Source organism: Watersipora subatra, chromosome 9 (genome assembly GCF_963576615.1).
Source record: "Watersipora subatra chromosome 9, tzWatSuba1.1, whole genome shotgun sequence".
Lineage (NCBI taxonomy): Eukaryota > Metazoa > Bryozoa > Gymnolaemata > Cheilostomatida > Watersiporidae > Watersipora > Watersipora subatra.
Window position 1 is genome coordinate 16,519,610 of NC_088716.1, and position 26,075 is coordinate 16,545,684.

General features: G+C 39.4%; 2 protein-coding genes across 2 annotated transcripts; both read left to right on the plus strand.

Moving 5' to 3' along the window:
* Positions 1-1,799: 1,799 nt before the first annotated feature.
* LOC137404840 (general transcription factor II-I repeat domain-containing protein 2-like) lies at positions 1,800-3,614 on the plus strand. The gene has a single exon (XM_068091068.1). The coding sequence runs from the start codon at positions 1,800-1,802 to the stop codon at positions 3,612-3,614; it is 1,815 nt and encodes a 604-aa protein (XP_067947169.1).
* Positions 3,615-9,667: 6,053 nt separating this feature from the next.
* Positions 9,668-19,722, plus strand: LOC137404841 (leucine-rich repeat-containing protein 1-like). The gene is made up of 7 exons (XM_068091069.1): positions 9,668-9,719; positions 12,508-12,642; positions 14,778-14,994; positions 15,873-16,013; positions 17,855-17,995; positions 18,154-18,294; positions 19,629-19,722. The coding sequence occupies exons 1-7, from the start codon at positions 9,668-9,670 to the stop codon at positions 19,720-19,722; spliced, it is 921 nt and encodes a 306-aa protein (XP_067947170.1).
* The last annotated feature ends 6,353 nt before the right edge of the window (positions 19,723-26,075 follow it).

Below are 26,075 nucleotides of genomic sequence, written 5' to 3' on the forward strand. Positions count from 1 at the left end.
ACCTCCTATACAGTAGACGCTCCTATATGGTATACCTCATATACAGTAGACACTCCTATATGATATATCTCTTATACAGTAGACACTCCTATATGATATACCTCCTATATAGTAGACACTCCTATATGATATACCTCCTATACAGTATACACTCCTATATGATATATCTCTTATACAGTAGACACTCGTATATGGTATACCTCCTATACAGTAGACGCTCCTATATGGTATACCTCCTATACAGTAGACACTCCTATATGATATATCTCTTATACAGTAGACACTCCTATATGATATATCTCTTATACAGTAGACACTCCTATATGATATATCTCTTATACAGTAGACACTCCTATATGATATACCTCCTATACAGTAGACACTCCTATATGATATACCTCCTATATAGTAGACACTCCTATATGATATACCTCCTATACAGTAGACACTCCTATATGATATACCTCCTATACAGTAGACACTCCTATATGGTATACCTCCTATACAGTAGACACTCCTATATGATATACCTCCTATACAGTATACACTCCTATATGGTATACCTCCTATACAGTAGACACTCCTATATGGTATATCTCCTATATAGTAGACACTCCTATATGGTATACCTCCTATACAGTAGACACTCCTATATGATATACCTCCTATACAGTAGACACTCCTATATGGTATACCTCCTATACAGTAGACACTCCTATATGGTATACCTCCTATACAGTAGACACTCCTATATGGTATACCTCCTATACAGTATACACTCCTATATGGTATACCTCCTATACAGTAGACACTCCTATATGGTATACCTCCTATACAGTATACACTCCTATATGGTATACCTCCTATACAGTAGACACTCCTATATGATATACCTCCTATACAGTAGACACTCCTATTTGGTATATCTCCTATACAGTAGACGCTCCTATATGGTATACCTCCTATACAGTAGACACTCCTATATGATATATCTCTTATACAGTAGACACTCCTATATGATATACCTCCTATATAGTAGACACTCCTATATGATATACTTCCTATACAGTATACACTCCTATATGATATATCTCTTATACAGTAGACACTCGTATATGGTATACCTCCTATACAGTAGACGCTCCTATATGATATATCTCTTATACAGTAGACACTCCTATATGATATATCTCTTATACAGTAGACACTCCTATATGATATACCTCCTATACAGTAGACCAGTGCTGCCCAACGTCCGGCCCGCGGGCCGGATCCGGCCCATGAAGCCTTAGAATCCGGCCCGTGCGTCAGTCTTTAACTTATTCCTGTTATTAACGCAGAAGCTTACAACTGTTATTTTTCTTCGAAGATGATTGGCTACTAATCAATAGTTTTCAGTTTGAAGAATTCAGTAGCGTTAGGTCAAAAATTAGTGTCTTTGCTGACATTGAAAAATTGATAAAAAGTGAAGTATCACAGCGTGTACGATTGATTGATTCGATCGTCGAATCAAAAGCCTCAGGGCGCTCACCTCAGCTGGTTGAAGAAGGACTGCTGGGAAATTACCATAGATATTTCAATAGAAAACGCTGAACTTTTTACCGCTTATTGAAATATCTATGGTATTTTCCACCGAGGCGCGCACGCCTTATTGACTTTCCGCATCAATAAAACTGGCTTTTGAGGTGATTCAATTTCAAATATACTCCAGCACAACCTTTGATAAGGAAGCCTTCTTATACCGATGAGCAAATTACAGTAGTTTCTTTTTCACAATAAATTTCAAATTTTGTTCATCCATGGCGTCGGCTAGAAAAATCAGAAAAGTAGACAAGGAGAATCGCAGGTTTAACGAAGCATGGACAAATTTGTATTTCTTTGTGGAATCAAATGCAAAATGTCTTTGTCTGATCTGTGGTGAAACAGTCGCAGTTCTAAAAGCTGAAAATGTGAAACGGCATTACACATTAAAGCACGCTTCGACCCATAATCGTTATGAAGGAGATCAACGCAAGGAGAAAGCACTTTTACTTCAAAAGAATTTAGTCTCACAACAGAACATTTTTCGGAAAGTAGATGATGAATCGAAAAAGTACGCCAAAGTGAGTTTCGTCATTGCTGAAAAGATTGCACGCAACATGAAACCTTTTTCGGAAGGAGATTTTGTCAAAGAATGTATCACCTCGGCGATTGAAATTCTGTGCCCAGAGAAAGAGAAAGCTATAAAATGTGTTAGCTTGTCGCGTAATACAATAACCCGAAGGATTGAAGAACTGGCCAAAAATACGAAAATGCAGTTGAACGAACTTTGTAAAAACTTCGAAACTTACAGCATTGCCATCGACGAATCTACTGACATTACTGATACACCACAACTGGCGATTTTCGTGAGAGGTGTTGATTCAACTTTTAATATCACTGAAGAATTACTTGCTCTATGCCCCATGAAAGGAAATTGCACGGGTGCTGCTGTTTTCAAAGAAATCGACACTGCACTCGAAAAGGCGGGACTGACTTATGATCGTCTGGTGGGAATTGCTACCGATGGTGCACCGGCCATGATCGGCAAGGAGCAAGGCTTGCGTGGTTTCATCCAAAGAAAACTGGAATCCCTGAATGTGAGTAAAGACCAAATATTGTGGTACCATTGCATTATACATCAGGAATCACTTTGCTCCAAAATCTTTAAGTTTGATCACGTCATGGATAATGTCGTGAAAGCTGTCAACTTCATTAGGAGTCGTGCATTGAATCATCGACAGTTTCGAAATTTTCTCGATGAGATAAACGCCGAATTTTCTGGCATTCCTTACTTTACCGAGATCAGGTGGCTCAGCCGTGGACGTACTTTGAAACGCTTTTACGATATTCGAGAACATGTGGCAGCATTTCTTGAAGCAAAAGGAAATTTATGCATCAATTTTGATGACGACAAATGGATGAATGATTTTTCTTTTCTGGTGGACATTACAGACAAACTGAATGAGTTGAATGTGCGGTTACAAGGAAAAGAAAAACTCATCCATAATTTGTTTGGGGAGGTGACAGCTTTCCAAAAGAAACTGGATTTGTGGATTGCTCAAATTGCTGACAGCAATTATGCCCACTTTCCTTGCCTTCAGAAACAGTCGCACATTTCAACCATGAACCGGGAATTCTTTGTGAGTGAGTTAAAACGGATGCAGGAAGAATTTGCCAGGAGATTTAAGGATTTCCGTGCTTGTGAAGACCAGCTGAAATTTTTTTCAATGCCTTTTGACGTGGATCCTGCTGATGCCCCCGTTGAGCTTCAAATGGAATTGAATGAATTACAAAGTGATTTTGATGTCAAGAGTCAATTTTTAAATAGGAATCTGATGGACTTCTACAAATACGGTCTGCCTCACACTCAATTTCCAAATCTTACATGCTACGCAAAACGCTTTCTCGTTTTGTTCGGTTCGACATGGATGTGTGAATATCTCTTCAGTCGCATGCAATTAATAAAATCGAACAAAAGAAATTCTTTGAGTGACGCTCACCTCGAAGATGAACTCCGACTGGCCTTAACAAATATTCCGGCAGACATCGAAAAGCTTCTTGATGACTCGAAACAATTTCAAGTTTCTCACTGATATTTTCGTTCATTACCGGTTTACATCTAAAATGAAATTGTTTTATTATTGAAATACAAAGCCATTTGAACAATGTTTTTTTTAATCTTGATAAATTGTTGAATTTATTTTATAGAATTTAAGGCACTAAATCAAAATTTCTAATGATCATTTCGTATTCATGTAATATCTGGAGACTATAATCTTTTGATAGCAATAAAAGTAATAGAAATACATGTAGTATCATATGTAGGACCCCCTATGTTTAAATTGAGTTATGAATTATAATTGTATAAAGGGTAATTTCTATAAATAAAAAATACAATCAATATTTACAGTTCTGAATACTTTTCCAAACCATTTCAAATAGTTCTATTAAAGAATGTAAGACTAGAAATGTGAGTCCGGCCCACTGGCGTCATTTTTTTTTAAATCCGGCCCATGTTCGGAAAAGGTTGGGCAGCACTGCAGTAGACACTCCTATATGATATACCTCCTATACAGTATACACTCCTATATGGTATACCTCCTATACAGTAGACACTCCTATATGATATACCTCCTATACAGTAGACACTCCTATTTGGTATATCTCCTATACAGTAGACACTCCTATATGGTATACCTCCTATACAGTATACACTCCTATATGGTATACCTCCTATACAGTAGACACTCCTATATGGTATACCTCCTATACAGTATACACTCCTATATGGTATACCTCCTATACAGTATACACTCCTATATGATATACCTCCTATACAGTAGACACTCCTATTTGGTATATATCCTATACAGTAGACACTCCTATTTGGTATACCTTCTATAACGTCAATTCCAGAAAACGTAAAGAACTTACGTGAAGCTTTTGCTTTGTACTACGTAACCAACTCCATATAACATTCTTAAATTTTATTTGAATAGTAAATCTTGCCGCACTTGCAAAGGAAAAAACATGCGTATAGCATTATATCTATTATGTGTACAACTTCCTTTAGATCGTCAGATGTGTCGACACAACAAAGAATCGGGTCGCAGAGCATTTGTTCACAATTATTTAAAGGCGATCGATTGGTCCAGAGGTTACAGCTGTGATCTACCAATTTGAATGTCACGAGTTGGGCAATAGTAAAAAGTTATCTTTTATCTTAACTTTGATCACTGGATACAGATAGATGATGAACGGGCAGTACCATTACTTATATAGTAAAAATATTTCATCTGTTTTGCTTTGTAGATTTATAAAATATTTATTATTATTTTTACGTAGTAGAACAGACTTGACTGTGTAGAAAAATTAGCAAATCATAGTGATTGAATGTTGAAGTTGTGTGCTCTCCATCAAATTATTGTAAAATTACCGCAATCATGGTCTATGAAACTAGTGAAGTTGATCAGAAAAAGGGGAAAAGTTGTCGATGAAAACTCATAATACTGCAGTTACTGTACAACCGATAAATTAAAAAGCCAAGTTTAGCTTTTCTATTTTCTATTACCAGAGGAGTGAGTTTGGAAAGATTTTGTAACGGCTTATTCGATTTACATGTGTTTTACTGTTCTTATAACGTAAATTCCCTATAACGTATACATTCCTGGAACGAATTATTTACGATGTAGGAACACCTAATGTATTTTGCCTCAACACTTGCTAACTACTAGCTACTAACTAAACTACTACTAACTGCTACTAACTGCTAACTATACATTCTTATTGCGGATTGTTTTGAATTCTCATATATATCATAGAATTATCATATCATACATGATAATTCTAAAAATAGATTTGTAGCCAGAAGAATTTCATAAAATTATTTACCCTTAGTTGTGCGCCGATCCATGAACTTAAGCCTACTTTCTATACGCCACTTGTACCAAAGTGCCATCGACACAATTATTATTGTGTCGACTACCTGCAAATGAATCCGGTAAAACATAGCTTAAACCAGGTGAGTTTGTTATATAGCAAGTGTTGGTTATCATAGCCTTAAAACCTTAAAAAAGGTTCTTCCTTACGTCATGAACTGTTGCTCATAGACACCATCCACTACAAGTTATACCCACACAATGACCTCTCACAGGCCAAGACACTGCTAGTTTCCAGTACTGTCATAGCTGATAGACATACAGTAATAACTGTTCTAGTATCTGGTTTGGGACCTGTGGATTGCGACAATGAATAGGTGTTCTCGTAGGTTGAGATTTGCTTTATTCGTTTAATTGTGCCAGAAAAATATACAGAAGAATGATGTGCACCAATGGAAAGAAAATACAGAGGTTGATGTAAAAAATAAAAAACAGGCAAATGCATTAGTTGAATTGAACAAACATGTTTGGTACCAACACTAACAATAGTTGAGAGATCCGCTCCAAATACTAGTATAACTTGCCCCAGAACGTGAGATGTATTAGCTGTTGTGATAGATAACTAGCAGTTGCTGGAAAATAACAATTAGGTTAATATTAGCGCGTGTACAAAAAGTCATTAAAAAAGTTCAAAATTACATGTAGTCGAAAAAATAAACTTACTGTTAATGCAGGTGTTCTCACTCTCAATTGATCCTCGCAAACTAGCTAATGAACATTGTTTGACTATAAACTGCTTATATTAGCTGAAGTGATAAATAATCTCACAGCTTTTGATGAAAAGCTTGGCTTGTTAGTTTGAGCAGAGATAATACTATTGCTTGTTGTAGCAAACTTGAAACAATAACCATAGTTTAACATAAGAGTCATATTATAGTTCTCCGCTTTACATAGATGACCATCAGGAGTGACTTAAATTTCAAACGTGAATACTAGCATCCTATTTCTATTTGTGAAAATATTTTTGGTCATACCAAGGTAGCATGCTGACATGAGGTAACTTTGCCATTATTTTTATCAGTTTAAAAGTCTGAATGTTCGAAGTTTCAAGATGAAGATTTCTTTTGTTCAAATATAATGGACTTTACTAGGCTATCAAGTCCTGCGTAGCTATGTTGTCATTTCTGGATCATGACGACTAGTTGCTATTTTTAGCATTAGCCGAGACTGTTATCACGTGATCAACTTCAGTCCTGATTGCCTGGGAAGCCCTAAGCTCATTCCACATGCAGCTAGCGTCTGAGCAAGTAGTATTCATCTGAAGCCTAGTTAGCTCTTTCCTTATTCTTTATAGTAGAGAACTACACAACAAAACATCATCTTTTCATCATAAACTGATTTGATGAATAGTAATAACAGCCTTGTAAGTAGCTTTACTTAGTATAACCTGGTGACTCATCTGGAGGTTTTATTTGTCTGTCACTTTAAAACTTCTTTGTTGCTGGATAATTGTAAATTTCAAAGGAGAGGACATTCCCATGGCTAATGTTTTAATGCTGCTTACCTAATGCTTCATATGAGCAAATACGGTAATTAAAATTGGAATCAGTTTTTCTCTATATTTCTAGTGTAGTGGAAAATAGAAATTTTATGATGTGTCATTTTCATATTATTTAAAAATATTCTTTATAAAAAGAAGTAAACACTAAGTAGCAATAAATTTACTTGCTTGTGAACTATTTTAATAATGATAGACGATGAGTAGTAATAGTATACAGTGGCTCATGATAGACTTAACTTCATCAACAATACGTGTCCACTGTTATGTCTTCAATAGTCATTTTTTCTGACTGTTACTTCACCATAAACATAGTAATATGAAAACCTCCGTTGTAATCGTATAAGTCTTTAAGTAACCTAGCTAATGTAGATTACCGTAAAACCTCTAATTGAACGCCATGGCGCTCTATTTTTCAACCCTTCCTCTATAGTGATGGCGTTCAAATAGAGGCTGGCGGTGTATTTTTCAAATGACTTGTCTGAATTTTCGGAAGATAAATTTATGCCTATTTTGCTCTCTTTTTCCAGTAGAGCAATATTAAAGCTTTTGTATGCAATAAATCCGCTAACTTACCTCCAACTTGTCAAAGATCTTTTAATAAACATGCATCGAAAAACCGAGAAATATCTCTACCAGTTAATATCTATTGCTTGCAATTGACCTACGATGATATTATAGCCTGTGTCCTTCCTTGCAATTTGTTGGCATTTTGAATTTTTATTTTATTCTAAATTTGAAGACATATTTTCATTTTATATCTATATTTAACAATGTTGCATAAAAGCTCATTACATTCATTGTTATGTTTGCTACAGTTTGCAGCCAAAGCTAGCTTTTTATGTGCAGTAGAAAAGGAGTTATGAGCATCGATCCATTGTAAACCCTGTTAAGATAGCCGCATGGATGCTACTAAATAACACGCTATAAATCTGCATATTTGTAAGTTATATAATGATAATTTATCAAATGACACAAATATATATTTATGAACAAGTGACATAAATGAACCATGCTTATATTCATGCAAAAACAAAAATTTACATTTTTATAACAAAAATATTTCTATCGTTTGCTTGGGTAGCTGCGTTCTGATTGTTGCCTTTGATGTCACGAAAATCTTCTAGTTTTACAATATCTTCAACAATGTCTTCTGGTCTCAACACTTTTTCTGCAATGCTGAACTAGTCGATATTGGCTTCAAAACCATTTTTTGGCAGAGCAAAACTTTTACGCTCTGCATTTAACCCAAATCCAGCACTTGAAAGTTTGCTCGCTAGACGTAACCTTTGGCCCAAAACTTTCAAACTATTTTATATGCATGTTCTGCGAAGTACATGTATTACAAAGAACTGCCCGAGACCGCTTTTGATTATTTCTATGGTGTTGCTTTCAAAGTTGTAACGAAAAAAAGCGAACAGCTTTAGAGTTGGACAATGAGAGATTTGATTGTTATTTATGTAAACGATTCATTATTAATATGATTTTGTGGACATTTTTCTACTGATCACTTGATAATATAGGTTTATAAAGTGGCAGTCAAATGGAGGTGGTGTTTAAATAGAGGTTGGCGCTCTATTTTTCAACCCTTCTTTCGTAGTGACATTCAAATAGAGGTGGTGTTCAAATAGAGGTTGCGTGCAATGAGGGGTTTTACGATATACTGAATTTTACAGTAATTTTTTCTGTGATCTGTCAGGTTGCTTGTACGCAAACATGTCGATGGATTACAATAGATTTCACTAGGGAATTATTACAGATTAGAACAGTGTTGTCTGTCCTGTAATCATTTGTGAGTGTTATAACTCTATTAAATCTGACAGGTTACTAACAACTCACTCCATCTTTAGATGATATATTATACAGATTTTCAATTAGACTCCTACAGAGGGTATCTCTATCAGAAACAATACCAAATAGTGAAGTGAAATGAAGTAGAAATCTGTGCTGTCAACAGCAATTATATTAAAAACTAAGTTACAATTATCCTATTAATATGATTGTATGTTCATTTTTAGGCGTTTTGAACGTAGAGAAATATTGAGACTACAAAAAGACAGAAAAGTTACCTACACGTTTTATAAGGCGAGTTTGACAGATGTAGTGCACTACTTAGTAATTGATTGTAGGAGATTTTTCCAATCGCATATATTATAATGATTAACCCTCTAGCCCGTGTAATGTTATGTTTACATTAGCCAGGATGCTGAATATTTTGGACAAGTGTTAAATTAACAATACATAGCGCTGACTCTGTCAATTACAATATATGACTATTATTAGCTAGTCTGAGAGCCTTTTCTGTTCAGCAAACAACTATCAACTGAATGTACTACTCACCTAAAGTTATAAAGCGTTTTTCTGGTAAATTCTACAACCATCTTAAGTAGTTCATGGATCTTGTTGACCTGTTACAATGGTTACAAGTATATCAAACATAAGAAATATTTAAAATACTTTTTTCTACTTGGGAGTTGTCTTCCATCTCAGAAATTGAATTAATGTGTGCACTTGTTTGCAGGAAGCGATAGGTTATGTTATTGATTTTTAGAAATCTATACTCCCTTGTGGCACAAACTCCAAGCTGTGATTTGCATTGTTGCCATTGTCACACATAACTTAATGATGGAGTCATACGTAGATTTTGATGTGTTAAATCTGATTCTAAATGCACTAATATGTTATATTTAGCTGCAGTTACTCAGGAGTCATGCTGAGACGAGCTTGGAAAAAGATTAGAGGCAAACCTAGTACAAAACCTGGTAAGATCAAGTGTTGTTATATGAGAGAGTATGGTCAGCGCTGACTTTTAAATTATGGTGTAATAAAATATATTTTTATTTTTTAGTAAAATAATATTGTATAGTTTGATACAAATTATGTTAGTATATTCCTGATTGGTTGATGGTCTATAAGCAGATCAGTTGATATTTACAAATCCAATCCTTTCAACATTTTCCTTTACCAGATGTACTTGTTAAAACAATGTCACTTTACGTCGCTAAAGTTCATAGCATTAGCTTATGGTATGGATGTAGAAAACGGGATTACCATATAACCTCCAATTGAACGCCATGGCGCTCTATTTTTCAACCCTTCCTCTATAGTGGCGGTCAATTGGAGGGGGTGCTCAAATAGAGACTGGCAGTGTATTTTTCAAATGGCTCATAAGAATTTTGAGAAGATAAATTTAGCCCTATTATAAGTGAAGCAAATGTTGCCTATATTTTGCTCTCTTTTTCCGATGGAGCGATATTAAACTTATTTGATACAATAAATCTGCTAGCTTACCTCAACTTATCAAAGATCTCTTAATAAATATCCTTTGTGAAACCGAGAAATATCTCTACCAGTTGATATCTATTGCTTGCAAATAACCTGCTATGATATTATAGCCTGTGTCTTTCTTTGCAATTTGTTGGCACTTTCAATGTTTAATTCATTCTAAATTTGAAGACATATTTTTATTTTATATCTATATTTACTAATGTTGCATAAAAGCTCATTGCACTCGTTGATATGTTCTCTGCAGTTTGCCGCCAAAACTCGCTTTTTATGCGCAATAGAAGAGGAGTGACGAGCGTTGATCAATTGTATTATCAGATTACCGCAATGATGCTATCAAATAATATGCTGTGAATCTGCAAATTTATAAATTATATAATGATAATCTACCAAATGCCACAAATACATATTCATGAACAAGTGACATAAACGAATCACACTTATATTACATGCTGGCACAAAAATCAACGGTTTTAAAACAAAAATATTTCCATCGTTTGCTCAGAAGCTACGTTCCGATTGTTGCTTTTGATGGAACAAACATCTTCTAGTTGTTCAATACTTTTCAAAATTTCCACAATCTTCTTCTGACCTCAACTCTTTTTTCTGCACAGCTGAACTGGTCAATATTAGCGTTCAAACAATGTTTTGGTGGAGCAAAACTTTTACGCCCTGCATTAAGCTCAAACGCAACATGTAATGTGAAAGTTTTTCTCACTAAACGTAACCTTTGGCCTAAAAATTGCAAACCGCTTTTTTATATATGTATATCGAAGTATCAAGACCGCATTAAACAAGGAACTACTATTAGCCTGGGCCTGTTATTATTTTTCTAGTTTTGCTTTCAAAGTGAAAACAAAAAAAGCGAAAGGCTTTGGATTTGAACAAGAAAATTGAATTTTATTAATGTAAACGATTCATGATTACTATAATTTTGTGGACATTTTTCTACTAATCACTTGATATTATATATTTCTAAAAGTTTGTGTGTGTTTGTCCAGCTATCAAAATCTTAAAGTAAAGAATTGTATTGCAGAAGAATTGATCTCAGACCCTTCTGTTGACCGGTACAATCCCTTACCAATTAAGCCACACAAGCTATATGGAAACATTAGGCTATATATGTCGTTATATGGGTGCAAACACGCTACCGCTCTCTGATACAATGCAACATGATGGCGCAACGTCATGGAGAGGAGTAGCGTAATTTTATGCACGCTCAATAGTGAAAGCAAGTAGTTAGCTCTTATTAGTAAGCTTACTCAAATTAGCCATTGACAATGCGCCCAGCTAATAGCAAGTGACAGGCAACTCTCATTACTTCTCGTGGTTTATAAGCGGATTTTTAATACTCATGCAAAGCCGGACATTCCGCTAGTGGGTTCATAAAGATCAAAAACAGTCAGAGTGGCAGTCAAATGGAGGTGGTGTTCAAATAGAAGGTGTCGCTCTATTTTTCAACCCTTCTCTCATAGTGGCATTCAAATAGAGGTGGCGTTTAACTAGAGGTTTTATGGTAGATCGTAGATCTAAGGACAAAAAAAATCCATTGCGTTTTTATGTGTGTTGGAAGTACTTTGAAGCAAGACTACATGCACAAGGGTTCTGCTATTACCTCTCTCTGGGTTTTCTATAATTCTTTCAAGCGATATTAGGAATAAACGACAGTGTTCATTGTTTTTTAAAACACAACTCAATTTTTTAACAAAACTAAAAAATAAATTGTCTGTAAATAAAAAGGCGTTTTCATAGTTTTGCAATGGCAAGTAATTTAAAATGTTTGTGTTCCAGAAAGAAAACTTTGTTCTAAAATTTCTAATGCAAACTATCTGTTTAAAGGCTTTGACTGTAGTCATCCATCAGTGTTGCTTTTTTATAACTATTGCCTGGAAATTGACACATGACTTATAAAATCAATATATGACTGGCCTGGATTATCAATGACCACCCAAGTTGAAATAATACTTGGCAGAATAAACCAGGACATCTTATGATAGGTGCAATAGCCAGAGGTTGAGGATTTCATTATCTCTAAGTTTCAATTTCTATCAGCAATCAAAATTTAAATTAAAACAAAACTTCATGGTTTCATCGCTGTAGCAACAAGGTTACTGATGAACTACAGCTACTAAGGTCGTGTAAAATGATGTTCAAATACATGTTACTAGCAGTAAATACTAGTATCATCTACAAGCAGCATCAGGTGTGCTATAAAAGTTTGCTTTACAGCAAATATTTCACCTGTGTCTCTTACTTGGTTGTCAGGAGAGTCTGGTCCATCTAGCAGTCAGGATGAAGGGCCACCTTCTAGTGCCAGAGCTCTTTCAGACTCATCATACAGCTTACAGTTAGAGGACCCTCTGCTGTCTCCCTCAGACACAACAAGCTACAGTACAGATGGTATGTTTATTTGTATATTTATCATTTAATAATCTTCCTTACTATTATCATAGTTGTTCTTCTACAATACTCTCCCTTATTAACTTGTTAACTTCTATCATAAACTAATGGTAACATATACAGTTATACTAATCAGCATAACATTCGGGGACTACAGTTGACCCTTGCTAAAATGGTATTCCCAAGTCTAGACATTGGATAAGGAGATTAGTCTAGACATTGGATAAGGAGATTAGTCTAGACATTGGATAAGGAGATTAGTCTAGATATTGGATAAGGACATTAGTCTAGATATTGGATAAGGAGATTAGTCTAGACATTGGATAAGGACATTAGTCTAGACATTGGATAAGGACATTAGTCAAGACATTGGATAAGGAGATTAGACTAGACATTGGATAAGGACATTAGTCTAGACATTGGATAAGGAGATTAGTCTAGACATTGGATAAGGACATTAGTCTAGACATTGGATAAGGAGATTAGTCTAGACATTGGATAAGGAGATTAGACTAGACATTGGATAAGGAGATTAGTCTAGACATTGGATAAGGACATTAGTCTAGACATTGGATAAGGACATTAGTCTAGACATTGGATAAGGAGATTAGTCTAGACATTGGATAAGGACATTAGTCTAGACATTGGATAAGGAGATTAGTCTAGACATTGGATAAGGAGATTAGTTTAGACATTGGATAAGGAGATTAGTCTAGACATTGGATAAGGACATTAGTCTAGACATTGGATAAGGACATTAGTCTAGACATTGGATAAGGACATTAGACTAGACATTGGATAAGGAGATTAGTCTAGACATTGGATAAGGAGATTAGTCTAGACATTGGATAAGGAGATTAGTCTAGACATTGGATAAGGAGATTAGTCTAGACATTGGATAAGGACATTAGTCTAGACATTGGATAAGGAGATTAGTTTAGACATTGGATAAGGAGATTAGTCTAGACATTGGATAAGGAGATTAGTGTAGAGATTGGATAAGGACCTTAGTCTAGACATTGGATAAGGAGATTAGTCTAGACATTGGATAAGGAGATTAGTCTAGACATTGGATAAGGACATTAGTCTAGACATTGGATAAGGAGATTAGTCTAGACATTGGATAAGGACATTAGTCTAGACATTGGATAAGGACATTAGTCTAGACATTGGATAAGGACATTAGTCTAGACATTGGATAAGGAGATTAGTCTAGACATTGGATAAGGAGATTAGTCTAGACATTGGATAAGGAGATTAGTCTAGACATTGGATAAGGAGATTAGTCTAGACATTGGATAAGGAGATTAGTCTAGACATTGGATAAGAATATTAGTTTAGACATTGGATAAGGAGAACAAATTTATACATGAGTTGCAATCAAACTGCAGATATATTTAAACAATTGATCGGTTTATAATTTTTTTAATTTTAAAAAAATAGAGAATTATTGAAGGTAAGCAAAACTTGTGTGTTAGCTGTTTATATAAGTGACTCACCAAAATGAAATGCGTATCATATCGTTTGTGTGCTATTCGACATTTATGGTGGTGAAATATAAATTTGTATGATTTATAAATATGTTAAACAACAACATAAGTTTAAGTGGTAACCGATTTTCCATTTATGAGAACAACACAGTTGTAATTTCTATGGTTAATTTATCATTACAGCAGTTGTCTAGCCTTTGTTGTTTTCTTAAAAATTACTTTGTCATTCTTTAATTTTAACAAATCTATAATAGAAAGTTATCAGTAGAAGTGTCCACAAAATAGTACTAATAATTACTTGAATACATTAATAACAATTAACTATTTAGTATGCTGCCACAAAGTCTGACTTGCTGTGACTGATTATACTGCTGGTGCTAAGGGTCACCATATAATTAATAATGATCAAATTTTATTGGCTGTTTTCTCATGAAAGAACTCTATGAAAAGGATGTCTATGTTTTATCTTCAAATTATAAAATCTCTCAGAAACATCTAGTAATTATTAACCTTTTGGTACAGAACAAGAGAGATGATAGTTGTGTTTTATTTTAGTCAAGAGCTTACTGTTGTTGTTGATATGACAAAAAACATGGTTGTAAGTAATAAAAGAGGTTTATTATATTCTCACAACTTATTTTATAGTGTACACAGTTTCCTACAGACTGTCTACACAGGAGTCTGATAACTATCTCCTTGACTCACTGCAATACAGAACAATGGAGGAGGTACTTAGTGATGTTGCTGAAGACTCCATTACACACTTTAGATGCAAAGGAAAGATTCCACCATTGAATATACTTTGTCCCATGGTGAAGGAGCTGCGGTTAGAGAACATTCCAGAGAACTGCCAGCTGGAAAGGTAAAACTGTACAGAGTTACCTTCACTTATACTACCAGAGTAGTGATTCTCCTTCCAACTGTAATAAACTAGTTGAATAAACAATTTATTATTATTTAGTACGGGAATATCCTGCTATATCATCAGACTGCAGTTCATACCAAGTTATAACCCTGACATTTCCTTCATCTACCGTAAACGTTATATAATATATCTAACTGAAGTGTAACAGTAACTTGTACAATACTGCAATATATACTTTAGTGAAACTCTTGTGACAAAAAGGTAATAAAGTACCTCATATGCTGTATTATGTGATCTATCGAACTCATTATGGTAAATCATCAAGTATTCTATGAGTATCTACAGTAGTGATACAAATTATCCGTACTTGTTCCTTTTACTACTTGACTATCTCTACATACTTATACATGTATGTACTACTGTTTATCCTGTGCACTGTTGAGGTAGGCATCACTTTATATAAGTCAATCACAAAGAGTTTGATATCTTACATGTTTGAATAGTTTGAATACTTACACATATTCTGATGCATGATAGTATATTACTCAGTAATAAATCAACACAAAGTATCATCAAACAACTTTTACTATCAGTGAGTGGCTTCAACTGAAGAGTTCTTATCTGTAATAACTTCATCAACACATGTACCATAATAAATCATAGATTGATTCCTTATCAGTGCATGTGATAGTTGGGTTTATTTTAATAATTCATACAGATTATTATGATAATTGAACATTCAATTTAGCTGCCAATCTGCTCTGTAGTTCTTCATTTAATAGTAGAACAAATTCATTTTATGTACTGAGATACTTTATTACTGCCTGTGAACCTATACTATTATACCTTTAATTTATCACATGTATATATTACAGTATATCCTCTCTGACTCAACTGAAGGAGCTAGGGCTGAGTGACAACAACTTCAAAGAAGGCCTCCCTGAGGTTGTTGGTACTCTTACTTCTCTCCCTAGGCTATACTTGGACAGGTGCCAACTTCAGAGCCTCCCTGATTTGTAAGTAGAATTCAGTCTCTCTGTAGCTGTAAAAAGTTTCTGAACAAAAGATGTACGTTCAATACCATTGCATTTCAGAATGTTTTTTCACTTTCGTTACCACATGCAAAAATTTATTTAAATTTATAAAATTACATTAATGTTTTATGTTATATAATAATTGTTGTCAGTGGAATTTCTATAATCTAAAGGTTTTAATTAATTTACGCAGTTGTTGTGTATCAGGTGTCATTTATTTAACTAAGAGCTTTATTTCAAATTTAAAAATTTTGATAAATTAATTAAAACATTAAATTAATTAATTTAATGTATTAATTAATTTAATACATTACATATACTAACTTCTACAACTAGTAGAAGAGATCAAAGGAGAAACATAGCTGGTTTCTAACAGTACAGTAAAAATTTGACATACAAAAATGATCATTTTCAATATTTTTGGTACGTTGAAATTCAAATTCACGTTTTCAGCTATTTTTAAAGGCGAAATTTAATGACAAAATCACCTAATGTGATGTGCCAATTTTACTACATTGTAGCCACACATTCATTCCTCATAGCTTTTGGTCCCTGTACATCCATGTTCACTGTCTTGTGGTAGAGACCACCCAACATATTATGTACTATTAATAGTCATCCTAAAATATGATCATAAACATTAGAAGGCTGAGTCTACAAACTGTTCAAATCTTCTTAATATGCAGATTTAGTTGTAAAAAGGTTGATATCAGTTAGTAAAATCACAACTAAGATTTTACTTGTTATAAATATATTTTTCATGGCAATACTTTTATTATTCTATTTCCCAATTTGATAGCAAATTCTATAAATTATATAAAAGAAGTCATTATACAGTCAAATCCCAACTTAAGATCAGCTCTACATACAATTATTTGCACCCCCAACATAAAATATGAGCAAACTTTTGTCACAAGTTACGAAGTAGCTATAATATCCAAAATACAACATTCAATTTTTACTAAACAATGACAGTCTGTTAAATCAAATGGACTCCAAACTATAAATAAATCATCCAAACAATTAAAATATATAAATCAGGTTGGTTTATAATGCTTAGAATATGTTAGAGTATATTGTACCCTTTATTTCTGATAGATGTTAGATGTGTTTTAAATGAGATTCACCACCTATGGCTTACAGAAGCATTTTATTTTGCTAAATATCATATTGTTAGAGGTAGAATATATACTCAGTTAAAATAACATAAAACTAAAACTAAAAATAAAATAACCAAACAATAAAAAGAGAATTTTTTTACAGATAAGAATGCAAACCTATTACATTTTTGCAGCTTCGTTTCTGTATCATGTATTATCTTAACATTCACACATCACATTCAGGATATAAGAGGAATAAATACTGATCAAATATGTATTTCCATACTAATTTCTCAGGAAGTGACCCTCTAGCTAATGTCTTCTATCCTCCCATATAATAACTGTTCACCATACTTTATATATTCAACTGTTTTGTTTTAGTATATTTACATTTGGAAAACAATAAAATAGATTAATTAATCAATATATTACATGTACAATAATAAATCATAGCTTGATTCCTTATCAGTACATGTGATAGTTCTTGCTAATAATAATTCTTGCAGTTTATTGATAATTCTTGATAACAATAATAATTTATTGCAGTTCTTGATAATTCTTGCAGATTATCATAATAACTGAGCATTCAATTTAGCTGCCCATCTGCTCTGTAGTTCTTCATTTAATAGTAGAACAAATTAATTTTTATGTACTGAGATACTTTATCATAGCCTGTGAACCAATACTATTATACCTTTAATTTATCATATGTATATATTACAGTCTGTCTTCTCTGACTCAACTGAATGTGCTATGGCTGAGCGGCAACAACTTCGAGGAAGGCCTCCCTGGAGTTGTTGGAGCTCTTACATATCTCACTGAGCTATACCTAGACAGCTGCCAACTTCAGGACCTCCCTGAATTGTGAGTATAACTCAGTTTCTCTCAAGGAAGTTTCTGAGAAAAGGAAGTAAATTCTCTAACAATGCAATTCGAAATTTTTCTCACTCTGGTTACCGCATGCGAATCTTTATTTATGTTTTTAAAATTATATTAATATATGACACATGTATATATTACAGTCTATCCTTTCTGACTCAACTGAAGGTGTTAGTGCTGAGTGACAACAACTTCAAAGAAGGCCTCCCCGAAGTTGTTGGGGCTCTTACTTCTCTTTCTAAGCTACACTTGAACCGTTGCCAACTTCAGGACCTCCCTGAATCGTGAGTATAACTCAGTCTCTCTTTAGGAAGTTTCTGAGCAAAAAAATATATTCTCTAACCCTGCATTTTAGAATCTTTTTTGCTTTTGCTACTGCATGCGAAAATTTATTCAAATTTTAAAATTACTTCAAAGTTTTATGTTACATAATAATTTTTTCTGTAAAGTTTCTATACTCTACAGGCTTTAATTAGTTTACGCAGTAGTTGTGTATCATGTGTCATATATTTAACTAAGAGTTTTAGTTAAATTTTAAAATACAAAAATGTTGATGAATTAATCAATACACTACATATACAATAATAAATCATAGATTGATTCCTTATCAGTACACGTGATAGTTTGGTTTATTTTAATAGTTTATACAGATTATTATAATAACCGAGCTTTCAATTTAGCTGCCCATCTGCTCTGTAGTTCTTCATTTAATAATGGAACAAAATCATTTTCATGTCTACAAACTATGGTTGTGATGCATTAGAACTGCACTGAGTCATTGCAGTACATTTTAGTACATTACATCTCACTAATGCACAGTAGACATTTACTGCAACTGCACTCCAACTGGCCATTGCCCACTACGGTCTACTGCACATTTATTTCCATGATGCATTACCTGAAACCCAGCATTTCATGCATACTGCGAATATACATTCTTCAAAACTTTAAACTGCATACATACTGCAACTATGCATTAGTATGAAGTTGATACTGTGGATAACCTGACACTGTTGGATTTCCATGTGTCTGTTTAGCATTGTCACTGTTACTACACATTGCACACAATCGATGGTGTTTGAAAGTTGTAAACGAAACCAGCTTCACCGTAAACAGCTTCAGCTTTGATTGTCTCCAGTCTGTCAACCAATCTGATCACTCATGTGTGGTCTCAACAGATTGAGTCTGTTCCTACCATTAGCTGTCAAAGAAATCCACTGCAACCTGGTCTGTGTGAGAAATTCTGGCTGCTGAGATCAGCCTAAGTATGCTAAGTTCATGTTAGACACTAATTCCAAACATACATGTACATATAACCAATGCACAGACATTGGTTTATATCACATGGTCATCGCTATACATAGACATGAGGATGCCTATGTGATAAAGATTTTGTAAAGGTTTGGTGCTACCCTTACTTTCCTCCACTATTACAAGACTCGGTGCATGAGTTTATACATATATTTCTGCTTAGTTCATAAGAGTACAAGAATAATCAAGCACAGGCAATAAACAGGCCTAGAACAGCTCTGCTCTCTAGCACAAATGTTCAGGCTTATATAGCGGGTAGGCCCTGCCTCTCGTTATACTTGGCTGGGCTTGCCTCTGCTTGGCTTAGCTCTGCTCGGCTTGGCTTGCCTCTGCTTGGCTTGGCTCTGACTGGCTTAACTCTCACCTCGTTATTCTGCCTGACTGACGACGGCTCGGCTTAGCTCAGCCCTAGGCTCAGCTCTCAGTGGATCACATTCCACAACAATCTCCCTTCTATTCGTCACCACGGTCTCCAATCTAGACCTTGGAAAGAGCTTATGGTAGCCACCTGGCAGACCTCCTCCTCTCCTGTCAGGGTTCTGTCCAGGTCCTCTGCATCTATGTCTGAGGCAGCTGCTCCTGGGCAAATTGTGCCGGCCTCGGTCATCGCTTTCTCCCATTCCTGATCTCCCGTGGGTGCTGCCACACCTACTGGCTTCAGTGCACCCAGTGCTTCCTCAGCTTTTTTCAAGGTCCTGGTGACTGACGCCAATAGTTCTGGTAAAGATGCATCACACGCGTTATCCAGGTTTCCAGCAAACTGAGGGCGTCCGGAGTGAGCGAGGGCTCCAACAGGAAAGCCGTGGTAGCAGCCGGGAGGGTCGTTTGGCTGTCTTCTTTTTCCGTCTCTGGACTGTTTGCGGCGACTCCATCGAGTAACACACTCCGTTCCCGTACCGGTCCGGTCATTGATTATCCTCCCCTCCTGGTCCGGCCGGAGTTCCTACAAGAATTGTCTCCTGCTCTTGGTTTTTTGTGGCCTCCATCAGTAGTTTTTCTCAACTAGGGGCGGCATTACTGATAAAGGTTCGTTCCTGACTTTCTCCAGCTTTCTCTTTGGCCTGCTATGTCGAGCTCCCTTCATGTTGGGGCCCCTTCTTGGCTCTAGAGTGGCCGGGGCTTGTCCCATCTTTTCTGGACAAGCATCGTAGGGCTTCAGCCTTGCTTTACTCTGGATGGAAGGCTGACCCTGTCACTCTACCAGAGAGGTGTGGTTGCTCTAGGACTTGGTATGGTCCCAAAAAGTTGGCCTGTAGCTTGGGGTTTTCTTCCCACTTTTGGCGTTTGTTCGTGAGCTACACCCAGTTGCCTGGGGCGTACAGCGGTGGCTCCTCTCGGTCTTCCTGCCTCACCTCTATCTGGTTTCACCGCAGCGTTTCATGCACGGTTTCCAACCTTCGCTGCACTCTGAGTGCATGGTCGTGGGTAAGGAAAAATTCTGGTGGCTGAGGGGGGTGACTCTCCAGCTGGACCGGCAACCTCAGTTCCCGTTCCAACATCGGCATATTAGCTGTTTCTCCGGTTGCGGAGTGGAGAATGCCTCGGCATGCCCTCATCCGTTGGGGCAGTAACAGGTCCCACTCGTCTTGTCTTCGAGCTAACAGTAATGTCCTTAGGGAATCCCAAGTCCATGGTTGTTCCGCTCCATGATTCCATTGGCCTGTGGGTGGTACGGAGTGGTATGCGTCTTCCCCAAGTTCCAGAGTTGGCACAGTTCGGTCATTAGTTGGCTCTCGAACTGCGCCCCCTGGTCCGTGTGAATCTGCTCCGGTAATCCCAGGTAACAGAACACTCGTTCCTCCAGAGCGTTCACGACCACCGGTGCCGTGGTGTCTGGCAGTGCCAGTGCGTCCTGCCATCGGGTGAAGTGGTTTGTGAGGACCAGAACCAACTTGTTGTCCCTTGGAGTGGCTGAAAGTGGCCTGACCAGGTCCACGGCCACCTGCCAAGGTCTCCCGGCGTAGAACTTCCTCTAGCCGACTTCGTCTCTCTATTCTTTGCGGCCTGGCACACCTCGCAACTCTTTACGAGCCGTCTGACCATGGATGTTATTCCGGGCCAGTACCAGGTCAACTGGAGGCGGCTTGTCATCCTTCTCACCCCAGAGTGAGCCAGGGGGTGCGTTTGCCACACCGTGGTTTCCCGCGTAGCCAGCGGGCTGATGGCGCACCATCTAGCGCGGCCCTGCGGGGCCACGCGTGCCTCCAGCACGCCATCTTGTCAGATGTGCAGTGAGCCCCGCATGTGGCTCAGTATGCTCAGCTCTTTGCACCCTACTTCCAGGTGTTCTGCTGACACCTCTTTTCCCGTGGCGTTTGCATGATACATGACAGCCACTGGTCCCTGTCCTCTGGCCTGTAGTTTTGCCAGCTCGCCTTTCTGTCCTGACTTTCCTGGCAGGGCTGGTAGCCCCTCAGGGGTACCGCTGGCACCCAGGTTCAAACCCGCCACCATTGGGGCGAGAGTCTCATGCGAGTTGCCGGGCGGCCCCCCGGGTATGCGATGTTGCCCAGGGTCGATCCCGCGCTGTCGAGGATGGGAGTCCCATCCAGGCAACTGGTCGGTACCCGCGCGGCTAACGGCCTTTGCTCCCTTGCCAACTCCTTCCGTAAGGGGCCTCCGTCCCTCTGTTCAATGCTCGCGCATTGTCGGCAGTCCTCGCAGGTTTGCGTTGGGTGATTGCAGATAGGTTACTCAACCCATCTGCAATCCCGTGGCGAGTTCCTGACAGGTGTTCCAGGATGTATCGGAACTCCGCCAGGATCTCGAGCCACCTGGTTCGAAGGTTCCCTCCTCCTACACAACCACCGGGGTGAGGCATGGTCTGTCCGTAGAAGGAACTCTTGTCTATACAGATAGGGCCATACAGAAAGTGCTTCACCGCCTTAACCACCGCGAGCAGTTCTCGTCGAGTGACGCAGTAATTGCGCTCCGAAAGGGTGAAGGTTTTGCTGTAATAGGCAATGACCTTCTCGCAACCCTTTTGTACTTAGGACAGCACGGCTCCTACTGCACACCCACTGGCATCCGTGTCCAAGATGTACTGCCTCCGGGAGTTCGGGTAGTCCAAGATCGGGGCTGTGCTGATACCATCCTTCAGTTTGTTGAAGGTGACCTGCTCCTCCTCCATCTATTTCCAGGACTCTCCCTCCGCAGTCAGCCGGTGCAAGGAATGTGCTATGGTGGCAAACTCTGGAATATATTGTCGGTAGTAGCCGACTGTCCTGAGGAACCCTTGGAGTTCCTTAATTCCGCGAGTTTGGCCACTCTGTGACTACCTTGACCTTGACGGGATCCGTAGAAACTCCGTCCTGGCTCATTATGTGACCCAGATAGCGGACCAGGGGTTGCAATAGCTTGCATTTGGATGGCTTCAACTTCAGTCCGGCCCTGTGGAGTCTATGGAAGACCTCCTCCAGTTGGTACAGATGTGTGTTGATATCCGGTGCGATGACTATGATGTCGTCGAAGTAAAACAACAACGATCTCCAGTGGAGGCCATGTAAGACGCATTCCATGAGCCTTTGGAAGATGGCTGGGGCGAAAGTCAGTCCGATGGGTAGTACCCTCCATTTCCACAATCCGGATCGGGTCAAGAAGGCCGATTTCTTTTGGGCTTCTGCATCCAGGGGCACTTGCCAGTACCCGCTCACCAGATTTAACATGCTGAAGTAGGGACTGCCAGACAGCGCTTCCAGGCTGTCGTCAATCCTGGGTAGGGGGTAGGCGTCCTGCTCGGGGACGGCGTTCAGATGCCGGTAATCTATGCAGAAGCGCCACTTTTTTTCCTTTTTCCTCCAGCTGGCTCAATAAGCCCTCTCTTGAGTAGGTCCTGGACCTGCCTTTTGGGCTCCGCCTCCTTCTCCGACCCGAGCCTGTGGGGGGATGCCGGATCAGCCGAGTGCCCTCCTTGAGCGGAATAGAATGTTCCACCTCGGAGGTCCTTCCTACGTCATTATCGCCCGTGCTGAACACGGTGGCATACTGACTCAGCAAGGAGGCCAACCTCGCTGTTTGGGCCGTTCCCTCACAGTTTGGTCGGGCCGCCTGAAACAACTCAAGGTGAGCTGGCACTTCATTGGTTGAAGTCGGACCGGCTTCATACAATAAGGGGTCGTCCTCTTCGACCTGCGGGGTGTCCACTCCTGTGTAAGTGTCGATAGTAGTTCCAGACCGGAAGGTCAAGGTCATTCCGTCGTATTCATACATTGGGTGATGACATGTTCCTTGGGTTTCGGCTGATTTAGGCTACTTGCCACTGGGGTCGTCTGGGAACCCTTTCGATCAGCCGCATGGGGCAGTAATTCCGCGTGGTGATGCGACAATGTATCGCCATCTCTGTCCGGGCTGGTACCACCACTCCCCTGATCACCTGCACTTTACTCTGTAGTAGTCGTCCATGCCGGTCTGTGCAGACTAGCTGCCTGCCATCCACTCGCACCACCGGCTGTTCAAACTCGAGAGAACATTGATGAGTCACGAAGAATGCCATACCCAATATGGCATCCTCACTCAGGCGACTGACTACGAAAACTTTTTTCGTCCTTACGTCCCTCAGATGAATTGGTAACTGGATTATTCCATAGAAAGGAAGCTGTGTCCCGTCAGCCAGTAGGCCGTTGCTGTTGCTCTCTTCGAGCTGGTCTTGTACGGCTCTAGGTAGTCGGTCAAAGACCTGTTTATTTAGCAGGTTCATGGTACACCCCGTGTCCAGGAGAAACTAGATGGGTCACCTCTCCACTCTTCCTGGAAGGAAATAGCTGGTGGAGTGAGGTCGGCTGAGGGCTCGCGCCATAGTAGTGTCCTCTAGGGCATCTTCTGAGGGGCTTGGAGTACCCTCCCTTCGCAACGGGCAAAGTTAGCCCTTGGGGCCGCCCTGCGTCCAGGGTTGACCCGCGGCTCCTGAGGTCGTCGCTCCTGAGGTGGGGAAGGTGCCGGCCCTGCCGCTTTTAAGGCAGGCTTCCGACTATCCCGTCCTGCGGGGGTGGTCCTCGGTGTCTTGGGTGGAGGAGATTTGGTAGTCACCCTCCTACGTTTCTGGTTACGTTCTTGCCGCTCGCTCAGAGGGGGGTAGGTGGCATCCGAATCGGACAAGCGTCGGGGCTGGCCTCACTCGAGGACTAATAATAATTTCGTGTCTCCACAGGCTTTTTCTGTGCATGAAATTCCTTCGGTCTAGACCTTGCTGGTTGAGACCATCCGTCAGCGTTCACCGAATTCCGTGTGGCTTTGGTACGTTTCCGGGTTTGTTTAGCCTTGGCACAGTCAGTAGCCGAAGCTACAGCTGTGGCCTCCCCTCGTTTCCCGAAGCCGGTTTTGAGTAGCGGGGCAGTTCTTCTGACCGTGCCCTGGCCGGCCACAACCCTAGCAAAGGGTAGCTGGCTGGCTTCCTCTTTCGGTCTGTGTGTGAACTCGCTCCTGGAGTTGTTCCACTTTCTTCGTGAGATATTGGACTAGCCGGGCTAGTCAACCAATGATGTCAGTTTTGGCCGAGTTTACCTGACCAGGTGGTTCCATCCCAGGGCTCACACTGACGATCCGGCGGGTTTGCGGTCTCCTCCTTGAATCTGGAGGTAGTTATTCCCGGCCTGTACAGCGTCGTCCAGTGTGGGCGTATGCACAGCCAACAGGTGGCACTGCAGGGCAGGGTCCCCTAGTGAACTGAAAAACGTCTACATGGCCATGTTGTTCCGGTGAGGGTTCGGGAGGTCTCCGTACGCGTTGAGTACCAGCCTCTCCACTTTCATGGCATGCTCCTGGAGTGACGTTCCTTCCTCTTGTTTAAGGGTGTTAAGCTGGATAAGTGCCTGTCTGGCGGATTGCCCGAATCTTGCCCGGAGGGCATTGAAGATGGCCTCCTGGTCCTCGGCTCGTCCTCGACCTGTTCCCCCAGTGCTTCTCGGAGGTGCAACAGTGTTGCCCCTTCCGTCCACTGGTTGGCGTTGGCCACCTCCAAGAAGAGGGCAATAAAATATTCTACGTCTCTCTTTCTTGTGTACTGGGGAGTCCTAAAGCGTGGTGTCGGTTCCTGGACCCTTGGCATCAGTCGCACCCGTTCTAGTGCTTCGACTAATCGGTCGGGTCCCAGATCGGCGCTTCATGCCCTTCTATTGGCCATGTTTGGGGCTTTCAGTAGGTTTGTGCTCTTTTCCTAGGTCAGTACATCTACCGAGTCCGCAGCCGTCAGCTCTTTCTGGGTTTCTTCCTGTTGCCAGAAAGTTCTTCCTGTAAGAGCAGTGCTGCTTTCTCAAGCAAGTCCTGTCGGAGCCTTCAGTAGGTTTTTGCTACTAGAGCAGTGCATCTACTGGGTCCGTTGCTGCAGGGTTTTACACAGCTCTCTCAGGTTTTCTTCTGTTGCCAGGAAGTTCCTCCAGTAAGAGCAGTGCTGCCGTTTTTTCAGGCAGGCCCTATCAGAGCTTTCAGTAGGTTTCTGCTCTTAGAGCAGTTCATCTACTGAGTCCGTTGCTGCAGGGTTTTACACAGCTCTCTCTGGGTTTCTTCTTGTTGCCAAGAAGTTCCTCCAGTAGGAGCTGTGCTGCCGTTTTTCAGGCAGGCCCTGGCAGCTTTCAGTACATTTTTGCTCCTTTCTTAGAGCAGTTTATCTACTGAGTTTGCTGCTGCAGGTAGGATGTTACGCAGCTCTCTCTGGGTTTCTTCATGTTGCCAGGAAGTCCTTCCAGTAGGAGCAGCGCTGCTGTTTATTAGGCAGGCCCTATTCCTTTTCGTCTCGGTTTTTTCCTACTGCCACTTTTAA